The sequence below is a fragment of the Phaethon aethereus genome (genome assembly GCF_964289735.1).
Source record: "Phaethon aethereus genome assembly, chromosome: 5".
Taxonomy (NCBI): Eukaryota; Metazoa; Chordata; class Aves; order Phaethontiformes; family Phaethontidae; genus Phaethon; species Phaethon aethereus.
Window position 1 is genome coordinate 20,648,584 of NC_138579.1, and position 18,352 is coordinate 20,666,935.

The following is an 18,352-nucleotide window of genomic DNA, read 5'->3' on the forward strand; positions in this document are numbered from 1 at the left end:
GCTGGGTGATAGAGGTCATCGGTGGCAAGAGAGAGGGGCTAATTAGTGGTATGGAGCTAACGCCTTTTTAGCCCCTTCTCTTTCCCTTCCTGGTAAATCCACATTCGTAGTTAATATTTTATTTTGCAGGAGACAGAGGCCAAGAGATTGCTGCTCAGAAAGTAGCTGGGATGATAAAAAGCTATGACCTATGTTCTTGCAGTGAAATGCTTATATTCTTTTTATCTGTACAGGGTCATTTTTTCTTATTGTAGACGGAATAGTTACATCTATGCTCATTGCTGGTTTTGATGCTAAGCACATGCCTTCCCAGCAGAACGGCGATTACAAAACAAGTGATTCGGTTCTACAAGGAATGATCTGCAGCAACTAGGTCAGACAGTGGCTTCTACAAGCCATGTTATCACTGGTTGCTGTTAAATTTTTTGCCATGAAAATAGCGTTGGAAGTAGCATGGCATTCACAAGAGTTGAGGCTGAGATGTTCCAAGGTAAGCAGTGTACTACATGAGCCTCTCCAATGTTTTCTCAATTCATTGAAAAGCTTAAGTTCCACATTTTGCTCCTACATTTTTCTAACTTCTCCTTTAAAAGAAAAAATGTTCTTTTTTGTTGTTCTATTTTTTTTAGTTCCTCCAGGAGTGATACAAAATGGAGCTCGAGTTCTGAGTAGAGGAATATTTCCTGGAGCCAGGCCATTGCCAATCAACCCTATTGGAAGCATGGCTGTTGCAGTAAGGTAAGAGCGGCTCATTGCAGGATATTTCTGAAGTCAGTCAGTATTTTGCAGAGAATGTAATAAGTACATATAAGCTTTGATCAACAGATACTTTGCTGCTTGCTAATACTTCTGAGGTTCTAAATGACATAAAACTCTGCTACCTAAAATTCTTTGCAAGATAGTCATGGCATATCTGTCTGTTGCACACCCGTTTGTAAAAAGCAGTTTTATTTTCACTAGCAAACTGCAGGCAGTTTATGGCGAGAACCTCCTACAGTGGCCTGTTTTTCTAAGTGCAAATGCTTTTTCCTGCTCCTCCCTCCCTCCCTCTTCCTAAAGACCTTTTCCTGTATTAGATACCAATAAGAAGAATATCAGTAATATTAAAGCAAATTCTGAAAGATACCTAAACATGTAACTGTTGTTTTGGTATTAATGTAGGTCTTTGTGAGGCAGTTTCTTTCTCTACAGTTTCTATTTCAAGGTTATACCTAAACATTCAAGGGTAAAACGTTGTTTGAAGATAATCAACTTTTTCAGAAAGCAGGGCAGTAAGAGACATCTAGTGATGGCAGTAAGAACTGTGGTTCAGTGGTTTGCTTTACTTAAAGCAGTGATGGTTTATCAGGAGAAGAACAATTTGCCTCAGGTGTCAGTCACAACAGAGATTAATTTGGTCAAGTGTGCTGCTGGTGCCCTTCTCTTTTAGAACTCTCAGTATCTGCAAAAGCTATTTCAGCTCAGGCAGTTGGGTATTCTGGGTGGGATTTCATAATTAGCGCTGACCCCGCTTTGCTGGGCTGTTCCAATTACACCCTCTGATCTCAGTAAATGGCTGCAATGCAGTGAAGTAAAATATCTTGATAGCTGTTTATTTCATTATTATTTACTTGTGATTTTTTTCCCATTTGCTCTTTATTTTCTTAGCCCTTTTCAGAATCAGTGTCTAGCCCTTTGGGTGTGGTATTTCCATCCAATAAATGGAGAGAGAGAGGACCTATGACATTCATGTACTCTTGATGCTTAAAATGCATAGAGGGGAAGACACTAATTTGAATAAAATCTGGTTTTTTTGATGGGCAGTTGTTTCAGCTGTTTTTCACATGTACTACACTGAAAGGATGCAACCCTGAGGATCATCCTCCAGAAGTCTGCAGAGTTCCTCTCCATCTCTTTTTACCACAGTCTGGCCTTGATAGCAATGGAGGTTAACCATCTTCAGTAGTTTTGCCACTGGTTTTATCCAGAACTTGTATTCTGCTCCAGTGGGGAGAGCTGTAGGACTCCTGGATCATTAATTATATATAATTTTTATGAGGCATCCAAGGTAAATGGAGGACATAGTGGTCTGAATCATCTCTCTTGAGTTAGTATAGTTGGAAGGGACTATTTCAGTTGGAAGGGACCTACAACAATCATCTAGTCCAACTGCCTGACCAAGTTAAAGCATGTTATTAAGGGCATTGTCCAAATGCCTTTTAAGCACTGGCAGTCTTGAGGCATCAACCACCTCTCTAGGAAGCCTACTGCAGTGTTTGACCACTTTCTTGGTAAAGAAATGCTTCTTAATGTTCAGTATAAACCTCCCCTGGTGCAGCCTTGAATCGTTCCCACGTGTCACTTGATAGCAGGGAGAAGAGTTCAGCACCTCCCTCTCCACTTTCCCTCTTCAGGAAGCTGTAGAGACTTCTCCAAATGAGACAAGCCCAAAGTCCTAAGCAGCTCCTCATAGGACATTCATAGAATCATAGAATAATTTGGATTGGAAGGGACCTTTAAAGGTCATCTAGTCCAACGCCCCTGCAGTGAGCAGGGGCATGTACAACTAGACTAGATCAGGTTGCTTAGAGCCCCGCCCAACCTGACCTTGAATGCTTCCAGGGATGGGGCATCCACCACGTCTCTGGGCAGCCTGTTTCACTGTCTCACCACCCTCATTGTGAAAAGTTTCTTCCTTCTATCTAGCCTAAATCTGCCCTCTTTTGGTTTAAAAGCATTACCCCTTGTCCTGTAGCTACAGGCCCTGCTAAAAAGTTTGTCCCCAAACAGTTCCTTCCAACCCTTTCGCCAGCTTTGTTGCCCTCCTCTTGATGCATTCAGGGACCTTCACATCCTTCTTAAATTGTGGGGCCCAGAACTGCACACAGTATTCAAGATGAGGCTGTACCAATGCTGAATACAGTGGGATAATCACCTCTTTTGACCAGTTGGTTGTACCGTGTTTGATGCATGCCAGGATGTGGTTTGCCCTCTTGGCTGCCAGGGCATGCTGCTGACTCATATTGAGCCTGCTGTCAACCAGCACCCCCAGATCCCTTTCTGCAGGGCTGTTCTCCAGCCACTCCTCACACAATTTATACTTGTACCCGGCATTACTCTATCCTAGGTACAGAATCTGGCATTTGGACTTGTTAAACTTCATCCCATTAATAGTAGCCCAATGCTCCAATCTATCTAGATCCCTCTGCAAGGCCTCCTGTCCCTCAAGAGAGTCAATACCACCTTCCAGTTTGGTATCATCAGCAAACTTGCTAATGGTGCATTCAACTCCTGCATCCAGATCGTTGATAAATAATATTGAATGCAGCTGGCCCTGGAACTGAACGCTGAGGAACATCGCTGCTGACCGGTCACCAGCCAGATGCAGCCCCATTCACTACAACCCTTTGAGCTTTGCTCTTCAGCCAGTTCTTCACCCAGCGCACTGTGATCCCACTCATTCCACTTACCTAGAAGGATGCTGTGAGGAACAGTATCAAAAGCCTTACTAAGATCCAGAAAAACTACCTCCACCCTGTTCCCTTCACCCACCAGGCGGGTGATCTTATTATAGAAGGAGAACAAATTAGTTAAGTGGGACTTTCCCTTTGTGAACCCATGTTGACTGTGCCTGATGGTTGCATTATTCTTTAAATGCCTTTCTATAGTTCCTAGTATAATCTTTTCCATAATTTTTCCAGGACTGTTAGACAGGTCTGTAGTTCCCTGAGTCTTCCCTCATGCCCTTTTTGTAGATTGGAGTAACACTGGCTAGCTTCCAGTCAGCAGGGACCTCCCCAGACTCCCAAGACCTTTGGTAGATGACCGAGAGGGGTCCTGCTGTAACATCTGCCTGCTCCTTCAGAACTCTGGGATGAATCCCATCAGGCCCCATGGACTTGTGAACATTCAGCTGATACAGCTGGTCCCTTGCAATTTCAGTGTCCACAAATGGAAAGTCACTGTTCCCACAGTCATGGTCCTGCTGGTCCTGGTTTATCTACATTTCCTGCTTAGACCATGTTTCATAATCAGGTTGACTCAAGGAGATAGAACCATTTCTCCTTCCAGGCCATTTGAAAACTTCCTTCTGCGTAGACATCCTCAAATTGCTATGTTGTAAGGCTGTATATAGTTAAATTTATGCATTTTCTGAGGACGACTTCTCATGTTTTTCCCAGCAGGTAGAACTGGATCTTTACCAACTACCTGGTAATGTAGGTTTGGGAAATTAGGGATTTTACCCCTCCCTTGCTTATGTTCTTTTTGCTCTGTCTCAGAGAAAAGCATTTATAATTACTTAATGCAGACATTTCTAATTCTTTTTGTTCTCTTCTCCAGCCTTAGGCAGTATTAGAAATAGCTTGCTCTGAATATATTCCTGGTCTGCGTGATACCTGCTCAGATTTAAGGTCTCCTGCAATATACCCTCTTCTAATTCTTTAAGGGGGTGCGGCTGGCAGGGGAAGAGGCTTTAAAAGCTTTTGAGAAGTTAGGGGACTCTCTGCAATAGCGCAAGTTCAGCAGGCAGTTTTGTCTTGTTTCTGGGATGTTGAGATTCAGAATTTCTTTAGGAAGAAGTTAAGTCTGGATGCACAATGTCTCCTAGAACATCATCTGGTCCTCTCCAAACTGGATATTTCTGTTACCAGTTACTCTAAAAATGACACCGTGTTCCTTGGTGCTTACCCCTCTCCTCAGATACACAGAGTTAAATGGGACCTGTCGTGTCGAGCTTTCATGGCATCTCACGAGAATAACTTCTGCTTATCTTGTGCAGCGGGGGGAATTTACCACAGCAGCCGTGCAGCTGCCTTCTGTTGCAGTTAAGAGTAGTAGTACTGCTCACACAGAGCTGTCATTCCTGCACAGAGGGAGATGCTCCAGTCAGGCTGGCAGGGGATGTTTTTAGACCTGTTCAGGTGCAGGAAGGTTGCTTTCCCCTTCCAGCTTTCACCAGGAGGGAGGTCTGCTGGGCAGCCACGGGAGGAGGTGCAGTCTCCTGTTACAGTTATCTGCAGAATTGTGCCTCTGTCTATATATTGAAAAGCCAGGCAGCTTCTTTCCAAGCAGTTTCTACTCAAATGTATATTTTCTTGAGAAGAATTCTTTTGGTGCTCTAAATGAAAAGCCTAAAACCGCCTAAAAAAGCTGGCTTTTATCATTCATTTAGGGGCTGTCTAGTATTTTGTTGGTAGTGGATCCTTGCATAATAAATTACACCACTGGTTTTCTTTAGTAACTGTATGTAGGAGTTACGGGTTCTTCTGTAAGGTGCTGGTCTTTGGTTGGCACTTCCTTGCCGTCTGAGCTGTTTACTTCATTTCATGTTTATTTCCTCAATATCTTAATGGTCTTTATGTGCAAATAACTTGCAGTATGTTGTCCTGTTGTGCAGACCACCATTCATGTCAAAACAGAGTAATAAAAAGTTTGGTCTTGGGTTAAATTTGCAGTTGTAATTAGGTGGAGTGTTTTGACTAATCTGTTATTTGGAAAGGGGGCCAAAACCATAGCATTGGACTAAGATGCTGAAATCTGTTAGCTCCCGTCAGTTGGAAGGGTTTACGGTGCTATTCTTTTTCAACAGTGTGACGGAATGTATTCGTGTATTTTGTTCCTCCACAAGGTATCAATGTGTTGCTGTTCCCAGGTAATTACATGTAATTACTTTATTTTTATATATATAAAATAAAGTACAATTGAATTAAGTAGTTTGGATTAAAAAACCCTACTGAAAAGTGTTTAACAAACACAACAAATCCACCACTTTCTATGAATAAAGAATAGCAATTGAGGACAGCGTCATTATGAGGTGGTGCATTTGGCTTAAATTGCACAAACAGGCCTTTCATTCCAAACTAATCTACAAATGGAAAAGGCATCCCACACTATTTTTGCTTTGAAAATCATCCTCTGGTGATAAATCTCCACAGCAGAGCATAATTGGATATGTTTTGACAGTAGCTTTTTATTTACTTTATTCACACCACTTTTAGCTTGTTTACCATCCATATTTTCCATGTTGTGGCTGACAAGTCTAAGACCCACCCGAAGACAGCAGGGGAAAATAACGCTTCAAAGCTGCACAGCATGTAGCATGTCTTTAACATGAGATCCATTATATATATTTTTGGCAGACCATATCCCCATACAGTTCCCTGAGAGCATCTAAAAGCAAATGCACTGATAGTCTGGGTATGTAGAAGAGAAAATACTGACTTACGAAGGTACTAAATGAAAGCAAGCAAAGCCAGTAGTGCCCTACATGCAACAAGGAGTTGGTTGTGCTTTGAAGGTGAGCTCTTTGCTCTTACTATGTACATCTATTGGAAAATACCTTTTAAATGTTTACTTGGGAGGACTTCTGTGTCCGCTTTAGTAAGCAGAGTCTCTATCAAAGTGGCCAATGTATCTGCCAACGTGCATCTTGGCAAGGTGCAAGAAACTCTATCATATGTAATCACCTTCCACATGAGTAAGGTGTTACCAGTTACACCAACCCTTTGGAAGAGCACCAGCTAGGAAGCTGATACAGTATTAGAGCTGTTTGAACTACAATTTCAGTACATTTAGCAGACAGCCTCCACTATGATGTTTGTAATGTTCTTCTGCTATCCGTAGTGCATGAGTGGTTTGTGCCTCTGTCCACGTCCTGCCGCAGTGCAGTAGACCTACTGAGCCTAAGCCTCATCTGCCTGATGTGGGCACGTCCACTGAGGTGAGGTTGATGGAGCTTCATTCCACAGAGAATCTCACCAGCTGTGTGGCATAGGCCTTGTAACTTGGTCCAGGTTATTCTGCAAAAGATGTTTTACAAAATATCCTTTGTAATTTTTATGTATTAGGCCTTTTTTTCTTTTCCTCTGCCCCAAACGTTCACTGCTGCAGCAGCCGCTGAACAGTGTTCAGATGAGCTCCCAAGGCATCCAGGGTTTATGAAGCTCTGGTCTTCAGTGCATTTTGCACTGTGTAGGCCATGCTTCCCTATTTTTTTGGCCAGATTAAGGTGCTGTTAGTCTTGGCCAACAGGGCTTAATGGTCTGTTCAGTGGTCTGTTCTGATGGCAAGGCCAAATGGAAACCCCATCCCATAACACTAGCCAGCACATGCGCGTGAGATGGAGGTGCAAAAAAAAAAGAGGGGAGTTGGCAGCCACCTTGGTGCGAAACCTTAAGGAGCGGGTAAAACCTTTAGGATTTCAGAAGAGCTAAGTAGAACCAGTCCCAGTAAAGATGTTTTGGCTGGATTTGCCATTCTCTTCATTTGTTGATGCATCAGAAATGTCAGGATGGAGGATAGCGTAGACTTCATCGCTCAACTGCCTTTTTTAGCTCATATTTCCCCAGAATGAGTCCAAGCTATTGTTTCAGGCTAGGTGAAAACTTAGGCAAAACTTCTTTATATGCCACTTATGCCTAGGTAATACGTTAAATTACTTTCGGTAGTGTTTGTTAGAAATATCTTGGTTTTTTTAAATATTGCAGGTTAAAAATAAAAATTAATGGGAAATTACTTTTGGTTTTTCCCTTTTTTTTCAATTCTCCTTTCTCACCAAACAATTCTCAAGGAATTTCACAATTAGCTGTAAATTGCAAACACAAGCTTCCCAGTAAAAGCTTTACTTTTTTCCCTAAGTAAAGAAAATTTCCATTCAAGTTTCCAAGACAAAATGCTCCCTCTTCCTAGGGAAAGCAAATATATCTGCACTGACAGCCCTCCTGCTCTTCCTTTATTTGGAAAAAAAAAAAAAAAAGAAAAAACAACAAAACACCCCAAAATGTGACATTAACAAACCTTGCCTCCTCCATTATGAGTAGATTTTAAAGTATCTGTCGTTCTTCTGCTATTAATGACACAGTTCCTTGTGCAGGTCCTGATCATTATGGTGTGACAAGAATAAGTTTTGTGCCTAACTTTATTCAAAGATGGAAGATTGTTATTTACAATTATTTTCACTTTATAGGGAAATAACTAGATTATTCCTCAGGCCAAGCCTTCATTATGGTGACTTTATTTCTCATGCTGGCTTTATTTTTGCTTATTTTTTCCTACCTTGAAGCAGTCATTCAAGCAGTGATTAAATAAACTAAACATAAGTAACGTTCAGCGTAGATGCCAAAGCATAAGTAAAATTATCCACTTAGATTATCTGTGAAATTACTATTTTTGCTTAGGTAAAGGAACTGGTAGGTACTTCCTTTTATAAATTCTTTATTGTCTGTTCTTAATGTTCTTGCTTATTACTGACATGATCAGCTTAATAAACTCCAAATCATCTTTGATGCATTGCATTCCCCTTCTCACCTGTAACAGGCAGGATGAGTTATAAGGAATTCTTTGGTTACTAAAGGACAAAAATACTGGCTGACTTGATGAATCTTTTTTGCAAAATGCGAGGAGCTGCATTTGTCTTCAGATCTGCTGTTGATACCGAGAGAGTGCTCTTTCTGCTGGCAGTTCATGAGTCACATTTATTGTGATCCTTTGCATACAGTTAGACTGTAAAGTGCCTTTGTGGGAATTTCTATCAATAGTGTAACTGACTTGTTGTTGTTGACTTTTAACTCAATAACCCGTGACAGGATCTCATCATACAGCAAGTGAGCACCACTTACTTTTCATACGCTTGCTCATCACTACAGTCTGCTGGTCTGTAGTGGTTTTAAGTAACAGTTCAACTACCTGTAGCTAAGAGTTCTGACTGTCCTGAATTGCCCTTTGAAATTATGTTACCCATACAGTAAAAAAGAGTGTTTTGGGTTGTTTTGTTTTGTTTTGTTTTGTTTTCAAGCCTGGAACCTGTCAAAATCCACAAACCCAACTTACCTGTACTGCTTTCTTCATATTTTTAACTGGGTGTTTCCAATTGCATACCAAAACTGTCACCTATGTGTATACAATGTCTGCCATCCAGAAGGATCAGAGATAGATAAGGTGATATTTAAACTCCACATAGGCTTGCGTTGTTCATCAAAGGAATATAACTATCTGTGATGTTGAAGACAGTAAGTATTTTTCAGCAAAACTTTTTGCCATTTTGCAAACAGAATGTGATTACCTATCTTTTTTAAAGCTCAGAGAGAAATTTAAGGAAGTTATATCTGCCCTTGGTAAAATGACTGAGACTTACATTCATCTCAGCCTGAGGAAGACCCCTTTGAAAGGTAGAGGCACTAACACTGAGCAAAGGACATTATTTCCTTACTGACTTGACATCCAGCTGCAGTGAGTCCTGTATGCCTCCTGGTTGCATTACTAGCAGAACACCTATCCATTAACAACGGGAATGGAGTTGGGCTTTCAAAAGCCCCAGCTCTCCACTGCAGTGCTTGAGGGTTGTGTCATTGTGCTACAGCCAGATTGAAATATTTTAAGAATCATAGTATCATTAAGGTTGGAAAAGACCTTTAAGATCATCAAGGCCGACCATCAACCCAACACCACCATGCCCACTAAACCATGTCCTGAAGTGCCAGTCTACACATTTTTTGAACACCTCCCCTGATGGTGACTCCACCACCTTCCTGGGCAGCTCATTCCAGTGCTTGACCACTCTTTCAGTAACGGAATTTTTCCTAATATCCAATCTAAATCTCCCCTGGTGCAACTTGAGGCCATTTCCTCTTGTCCTATCACATGTTAGTTGGGAGAAGAGACCGACACCCACCTTGCTACAACTCCCTTTCAGGTAGTTGTAGAGAGCGATAAGGTCTCCCCTGAGCCTCCTCTTCTCCAGACTGAACAATCCCAGTTCCCTCTCCTCCTAAGACTTGTTCTCCAGACCCCTCAGCAGCTTCATTGCCCTTCTCTGGACACGCTCCAGCACCTCAACGTCCTTCTTGTAGTGAGGGGCCCAACACTGAACACAGTATTTGAGGTGCAGCCTCACCAGTGCCGAGTACAGGGGCACGATCACTTCCCTACTCCTGCTGGCCACACTATTCCTGATACAGGCCAGGATGCTCTTGGGCACACTGCCAGCTCATATTCAGCCGGCTGTCAACCAGCGCCCCCAGGTCCTTTTCCGCCGGGCAGCTCTCCAGCCACTCCTCCCCAAGCCTGTAGCGTTGCATGGGCTTGTTGTGGCCAAAGTGCAGGACCTGGCACTCGGCCTTATTAAACCTCATACAGTTGACCTCTGCCCATCGATCCAGCCTGTCCAGATCCCTCTGCAGAGCCCTCCTACCCTCCAGCAGATCAACACTCCTGCCCAGGTTGGTGTGGTCTGCAAACTTACTGAGGGAGCACTCGATCCCCTCTTTATCATCGATAAAGATATTAAGTAAGACTTGAATAAGCAAGAATCGGTGCGTGGTACTTCTATCTATATAACTATGGTTAAGTTCCCTCAGGCAAATAAAATAGTCCATGTCAGTAGGATGAAAAGCTCTAGAGACTGTACCATGGACTTTGCTGAAAGGACAAGCCACTGCTTTAAAACATTTGAAAATACGTGAGATTCTGGAAACTTGGAAATAAAGTTCCAAAAAAAAAAATGGGGAAAAAGTAAGGTATTACTTGAAATAAATTTCCCCTCATTGTTGTAGTGAACACAGAATTCTTAAATATCTTTTCTTCCCCTCAGTAATTTAAAAATAACCCAAATATCAGAGCAAGTGCTTGTTTTAAAAATCTGTTACTGTTTCAGTAACAAAGTTAGACTTACAACCAGAACTGTGAACAAAAATAGATTCAGCTGGCCAAAATCTGTTCCCTAAAACCCAGGGGAGTTCTGTCCACTGATGATCTAGATAGAACTAAGTAGATCACAGATTCATTTCTTAGTGAGTATGTGACTGTATAAGAGCAATATAAAGCTTTAGAATGTCTCAGAAGCACGTGCAGAATGTCAATGGTTTAGATATTAGTTTATTCAACTCTTACTAATCTACTAATTTCAGTTATAAGTAATTCTTCATATCTTATGTTTGAGCCATTGCGTATCAAGATACAAAATCAGATGAATTTACTTTCAGGGTACATGACTTTTGATTTGTGAATATCCTAAAGCACTCTGTCTGTATAACTCATTTTCATTCCTGCGGATATCCTTTGATAATTCTCTCCTTGACCTGATTTCTCTTCCTTTTTTATTTCCCCAAGCAGAACTGGTTGGAAATCTTTCAAAATGTAAGTGAAAACCAAAGATTTTTCTAAGATGCAAATGCTTTCCATTTCCTGACCAGTTCCACCATAGATGCCTTTCTTCTGAAGTGTATTGGTATTTCCTTTCGTCCCATTTTTCAAAGTGATTTCTTTTTCTCACCTTTCTGTGGTCTTCTGTTTTTCTTTGTCATCATCCCTATTTGCAGTCACTCCATGTGGGATGCTAACCCCATAGTAGTACACCTTCTCCCAGGACATTGATTCTGTAATCCTGGGGCCTTTCATTTTATTTTTATGCTTTTTTGAAAGGATTGGGATCTGCAGCAAGTCCCACAGACAGAACTTTTAAATCCAAATTATAGCCTGTCATGGTTTAGCCCCAGCTGGCAACTAAGTACCATGTAGGCACTCACTCACCTACCCCCCCACCTAGGTGGAACAGGGGAGAGAATCAGAAAAAAAGCCAACTTGTGGGTTAAGAACAGTTTAATAGGACAGCAACGGATGTGGAAACAATAATAATAAATACTGATAAAGGAATATACAAAACCAAGTGATGCACAATGCATCACCACCCAGTGATCGATAGCCCATCCCCGAGCACCGATTCCCACCGCCAGCCAACCCAGTTTATATACTTGGCATGACATTATACAGTATGGAACATCCCTTTGGCCAGCCTGGGTCAGCTGTCCTGGCTGTGTCACCCCCAGCTCCTTGTGCACCTCCCCGCTGGCAGAGCATGGGGAGCTGAAAAGCCCTTGACTGAGTATAAGCACCACAACTGCTCAGCAACTGCTAAAAACACCAGTGTGTTATCAACATTATTCTCAAACCAAATCCAAAACACAGCATATACCAGTCATCAGGAAGAAAAACCAACTCTATCCCAGCCGAAACCAGGACAAACCTTTTGCTTGTACCTTTATGTAAAAGCAAACACTGCAGACTCAAGAGCGGAGCAAATCAGGGATGTCTTTTTGGCATGTGGTTGCTTTGCTCCACGGAACTGTAGCTTTCGTTTTATTGATGGTCTCTCAATATAAACTAGCAAATAGGAGTAGATCTAATAACATGAAAATGAGCACCTTGATTTAAATCTTGTCTGTTAGAAGCCTTGTTCACTAATAACTTAGTCAGTAGGACTCTCATTTGAGTTCCCACCTATTCTGTCCTGTGTTTGTTTCCTTGGAGCAAGAATTTAGTACTATTTTTTAATAGAAAATTAGTAGCATGTGATTGTTATTGAGCCACATTGCTCTGACTATTAACTGTCTAGTAAAATCAAGTAACTTTAATTTTATGCAAATATATGATAATTTTTAACATCTTCAAATGTAAATTTACCCTAAAAATGAAGAATCTGTCACTTAAAATGCATCACATGCTTCCTCATAATGACTGATCTTAAGGAGTTGGTTATAAATTCACCTTACAACTAGTTTAGTATGGGTGATTTCTTTAAAGCATTTGGCATCCTCTAATGACAACCCCTGCAGTGGCAAACCATCACAGTGTAAATGCAGCTGGCTTGCTGCACAATCATGAATGACATTGCATTTAGTTATTAATAATTGAAGGAGCTTTGTGTATTCCTTCTGGGTTCTGTATATAATTTATGGATCATAAAGCTACTCAAAAATCTAGGGGAAAATAATTTTGTTGAGCAAAAGAGGTTGGCAAGAGGCTTTCTTTGCTAATAACTGGGCCATCTATTATATACCTTTCTTTGAAAATACTGTAAATAAGAACATTTGGAATGACTGATTAATTTGCTACCTTCTAGCATTGTCCTGTCACTGGCTCACAAAAGCCTGTTTCTTATTTCACCAAGCTCTACAGACAAGAGCATTTAGATGAATAGGAACTGTGGATTTATATACCACTCTCATATTTTCCACCTTTCAGCCTTACCTTTCCGAAATGGGTAATGCTCTGCTGTTTCTTCTGTAAAGAAACAAGACATGAGGTCCATTCCCCGAAACCTAAAGCACTTTCCCATTTTTTTAAGTAGAAGAGCAGTCATACTTTGGACATGGCACTGTGCCATTCCTCTTAAGAAATATCTATGCTCAGTGCGTGTATTTAAGAAAAGGTTTTAATCCAATACAGCCATGAGTGTGCAAAAGAACTGTAGTGATAGCATGAAGATGGCAGGACTAGATTTTAAAGTTTATCATGTGATAGTTTAACCAGTCTTGCTTGTTTAGGGGTTTTTTTAACGGATAGAGGGGTTCAAGGCTAGTGAGCTGGCGGGTGGCAATGATGATGCCTTTACTCAGTGATGACCATCCTCTTCTCAGTTTTTTTCAGCAGCAATTAAGCATTGCACAGGGTCAGTCCCTTCTTTAATAGACTTGCAAGTATTGTATTCTGTATTGTAAAGTCAGTGGGAATGCTCTAATATTTTCCATTGCAGAAGAGGACACTGTTCGTTTTTAAATATATCATGTTGCAATAGTTCCCACAGCATCGAGTGCCATAAAACCAAAGGGGAAAATGACAACTTCTAGAGCAAAACCAGCATTATTTTTTTGCTATTGCTTGTTTTTAAAAACATTTTAATACTTTCTAGGCAGCTAGTGGCTTAAGATTTATATTGCCTTGAAGATTATTCATAAACTGATTACAGTCAGAAATGTGACTGGACTACTACCTGGGCGCTCTACATAGTTTCTCCCTCTGTTGGAAAGAGTCCTAGCTGGAAAAATCTTTGAGAGGAGGCAAAGAAGTACTCCAGAAAGCTAGTGTCTCTTCCCCACATTTTTGATAGTACCATTTTATATGAAAAAGGGGAAAGGATATTTGTGCAACTCATCAGAGTTTATTTAATATCCAGGCAGTAAAATAATGAGGATTTTTCCTGTTTAATTTTTTTTGAAGAGTAAACTATTAATTGGACTCTTCAGACATTATTTATTTGTGACCTACTCGCTCCTGCCTCTTGTGCTGTTATGTGTCATTTGGCTTGTTTTATGTGTGGAATCCAATCCACAAGCGATTTGAGTCAGGCTTTGAAACCAGCCTGCATGGACATTATTTTCATAGTCATAATTTTAGATTATCTGTCAGTTGGCTTGGCTTTATCATCTTTTGCACTGAAGTAGGATCACATCTCTGTGGCTTCTAAGACTGCTTTGATTTGTTTTTACAGGAATGGAATAACAAACTGCCGGATGCGGACAGAAAGCGAACAGTCCTGTGGCTCTCCAGTTGTTAGCGGTGACCCAAAGGAGGATCACAACTACAGCAGTGCCAAATCTTCCAACCACAGGAGCACATCACCTGCTAGTGACTCCGTTTCCTCTTCCTCTGCTGACGACCAGTATGAATTTGCAACTAAAGGTAGCCAAGACAGCAGTGAAGGAAGTGAAGTTAGCTTCCAGAGCCACGAGAGCCATAGTGAAACAGAAGAGGAGGACAAAAAGCAAAATCAGAAGGAGACCAAGGATTCTTTAGCTGACAGTGGGTATGCATCCCAGCACAAGAAAAGGCAACATTTAATGAAGGTGAAAAAAGTACCAAGTGACACACTGCCTCTTAAAAAGAGACGTACAGAAAAGCCTCCTGAGAGTGACGATGAGGAGATGAAAGAAGCAGCAGGATCACTCCTGCATTTAGCAGGAATTCGATCCTGTTTGAACAACATCACCAATCGGACGGCAAAGGGGCAGAAAGAGCAAAAGGAAACCACAAAAAATTAGAACAAATCAATGATTTGTTTGAACTTACAAAGTTTTGTTTCAGCACGTCAGGTGAATTCTAATGATTTGTGGCAATATCAGCAATTTTTTCCTTTTCTGTTTTTCTTTCTATTTGTTTTCGTTTTGTTTTTTTCTTTTTCTTTTTTTTTTGGACCCTTAAGATTTTTATTTTTAAAGGAGATTGAAGCCATAGAACTCATACTGACACTCAGCTAATTTACAAAAGCTTTTCAGTACCTGAAGACAAAAAGTTAACAAAAAAATAAGCCAAAACTGCCATTGCTTTCTCCAGCTTGTCAAAAATGCATGGTTGAATACGCAGTGACATCAACTTTAATGTGATGGGAGTAAAATTGGGCACTTGGAAATCCCTCTTACACTAGAAGAGCTGTGCATAATTTAGTAATCATTCAGGCCTGGCCCTTAAGAATTTTTTTTTAATGGCCTTACAATTGGGTTAGAAGTGAATGTGAATAAAGAGATTTGGGGGAAGGAGGAGGCGTGTACTTCTCAACACCAAACCAAGAACCATCTAGTGGCACGTGGATACATTGTGCCATAGAAGTCTTTGGACAGCCACTGGTGGCAACTGCGCAAACCATAATGCACTTTTAGTGCTTCACGTACTAGATGTGGCTCATAATGTGAAGACTGATAATTTTAAGTTTGGGGGAATCTGAACTATGTATGCAATGGGTTTCAGTGAAATAACGAGAAGAAAATGGGGGTGAGGCACTGTTAGTAGCATCGTTAATCATTGAATTCTGTCTTCTATATTAAATTAAAAGAATGTTCAAAAAGCCATAAGCCCGAAGATTGGCACTGCGTGCAAAAAATAATAGTAATAGGGAAAAACAAGCTATGTCTTCTAAACTGCCTGAGTGAAAAGCAATCAAGTCTAAGAAAAGACAGTAGATTTTAAGGAAGGAAGTACATCAGAATCTTTTTCTGTGGATCAAATCCTTGATCTAACTGGGGAAACAAAGCTACAAAACCTGCCATTACGAGTATTCTGTATTAAAAAAAAAAAAGAAGAAAAAGGAAAGCATATTGGTGAACAGTAAAATTCAGAAGTTCAACAAAAGAGCTCCTATGCTGCCCTCAGAAATGAGCGTGCAGTTACTGTCAGTCAGGATTCATCTGTGCAAAAATGACAACAGATTTCCAGATTCAACTAGCGTAGCCAGCAGAAGAAATTTGATCCACATTGCATGGATTCCTTTTTGGGGGGGAATACAAAAAGCAAACAATTTTTTTTTATTCAAAGACGACAAAGTTCTTGTAAGGTAAATAATGTATTTAGCATGAAGCATGAATTATTTTCATATAAATATAGAAAATAGAGAAAAAGGCTATGCCTCTAATTTTTAAGCCCTTAGGCTTAGAGTTTGTTTTTTTGGGTTTTATTTTTTTGTTTGTTTTGTTTTGGTTTTGTTTTGGTTCTTTTTTGTTGTTGTTGGGGTTTTTTTGAAGCAGGTGTTTAAGGTTTAACCTTCTTCAGGGACAAACACTGACTGTTGGGGAACTTACTCTGCAATATTAAAAAATAAAATCTTCATGCTCTGGTAGGGCTTGGATGGTTGAATTATACTGCCTTGTCTGCACATTCAGCCCCCCTCTCCCTACTTCTGTTTAAAAAAAGAAAAAAAAAAGAAAAAAGTAAAAGTGTGTCCTTTCTTCGTCTGTACATGTGTAACATGACGCAATAATCTGAGGGCAAATTTAGTAGTGAGTGTGTATGACAGAATCAAGAGAATAATGGGAGGTTAACTGAGGAAAACTCTCTGATTTGATTCAGGAATAAGTAGACAGGAAAATAGCTTTGTTAATTTGCCATGAGAAAATGAAGTTAGTAAAGAGCCTTACTGAGGTGTTCAGAGAAAAAACAGTGTTACAGAGAGTGATTCAGGTACAGTGCTACTCTCCTGGTAATGATGACTATTACATTGGAGATCCCTACAGCAGAGGGAAGCTGTGAAATAAATAAGACAGTCTCTCTCCCCTGGATTCATGAATTTGGCATGAAAAATTCTACACTTAGAATATCCTACAGGCAAGAAGGAAATCCCAGGAATCAACCACTTAAAAGAACAATCTGTTTCTCAAAAAGAATATAGGTTTATATTTATCCCTAACAGCTGTTTCAGGCAGCAGTTTCACCAAGATGGATCTAGTTTATGAAGAGTGAGTTAGAGAAGGGTTTGACTTCCCACTCAGTGGAGTGAGCTAAAAATTGCATTGGAGATGCCCGTGGTGTGTGTTCATTTAAGAAGTGGAAGGGCTGAAGGGCGGGCTGGTCTGGACCTGTTGCTATTCTCCACAAGCATTTTGTCGTGTAAAGAGCAAGGCCACACAGCAAAACAGTGTCTCTCCTCCCATCTCACCCTGCCTGTCCTGGGATCCAGGAGCTGCCTAACAGCTGCCGGAGCCCAGCACAACTGCCAGCTATGCAGATGAGGAAGGAGAGAGCCAAGGATGGAGAGCCAAGAACAGCTCTGTGTTCCCCCCAGTTTGCTGGGGCCGATGCATGCCGGGTTGATTCCCCGTCGGGACTACACAGATACTAACTTTCGTTGGCTGCCTGCAGCCCTTAAGGTTGGGGGAAACAGGAAGGACCAGTCCCTTGGCCAGGTAGCACAGAGGTGACTGAGCCATAGCTTTTCCCTTGTGTGACTGGGCTGGGATAATTGGCTTCTTCCCAGATCCACACTCCCTACAGCTGGAGTCCGCAGGGAGCGAACCACACAACGTCTGCACAAGAAAACTTGGTTCTTCATCTTTTTTATGGACTTTGGGGAGAGTTGTTTGAAATAAATATAAAATACTACAGTATCAGTTTGCCACCACCGTTGCTCATTAATGCATAGTTGTTCCAGCTTGGGAGTGGTTTAATATTTATCAAAAAGAGACATTGAAAAGTCAAATTTAGTGGCAGAAAATCCATTCGAAGTGTGGCTCAGCCATCTCTGTCCTCCCGAGAAGGCAATGTGGTTGTGTGCTGGTGGCCAGATTCTGTCCACAGTCACGACACTAACTCCAGAGCAACTTCACTGACTGCACTGTGTTGGTGCAAACGAGATCAGTATCTGCTGAACAACAAGTACCGTTCCTTAATGTGGACTCTTGGTGACTAAATACAGAATTGCCACTAGTATTACTCACCTTAGAAAACAGTCATTCTGCATAAATATCTAATTAGGCAAGTTATCTTTAGATATATATGTATGTAATCTATCTAAGACTTTCAACAACTTTATATATTTGCTGGTAACCTAAAATGTTGGCAAACATCTATTTTCATGTAAAATTTGTTGCTCCTGGTCTGATCTGCTAAGGACATATTATTCAGTGGGAGTTTACAAAGTTACCTTCAGGAACCAGCAGTTTGTCTGAGGGCTAATGCCATCAACAGATGATTTCTGGAGTTTAAAAACAACCTGTCCTTATTGACCCTTACTCGGACTATTGATGAGCAGTACATAATTTGGATTTGTATAACATATTTATCAGTCACCTTCTAAAAGATTTTTGTGCCTGGCCTGACAGTGGCAGCTTTGTCA

At 40.9% G+C, this 18,352-nt stretch overlaps 1 protein-coding gene across 2 annotated transcripts in view; it reads left to right on the forward strand.

Moving 5' to 3' along the window:
- Nucleotides 1-16,946, forward strand: part of FOXN3 (forkhead box N3) — a 142,722-nt gene extending 125,776 nt beyond the window's left edge. For both annotated transcript variants that reach the window (XM_082000507.1, XM_082000508.1), the window contains 2 exons: nt 630-738; nt 14,243-16,946. In XM_082000507.1, coding sequence (XP_081856633.1) covers nt 630-738; nt 14,243-14,792 — 659 coding nt within the window. In that variant the 3' untranslated portion in view covers nt 14,793-16,946. The remainder of the gene's footprint in view (nt 1-629; nt 739-14,242) is intronic.
- The last annotated feature ends 1,406 nt before the right edge of the window (nt 16,947-18,352 follow it).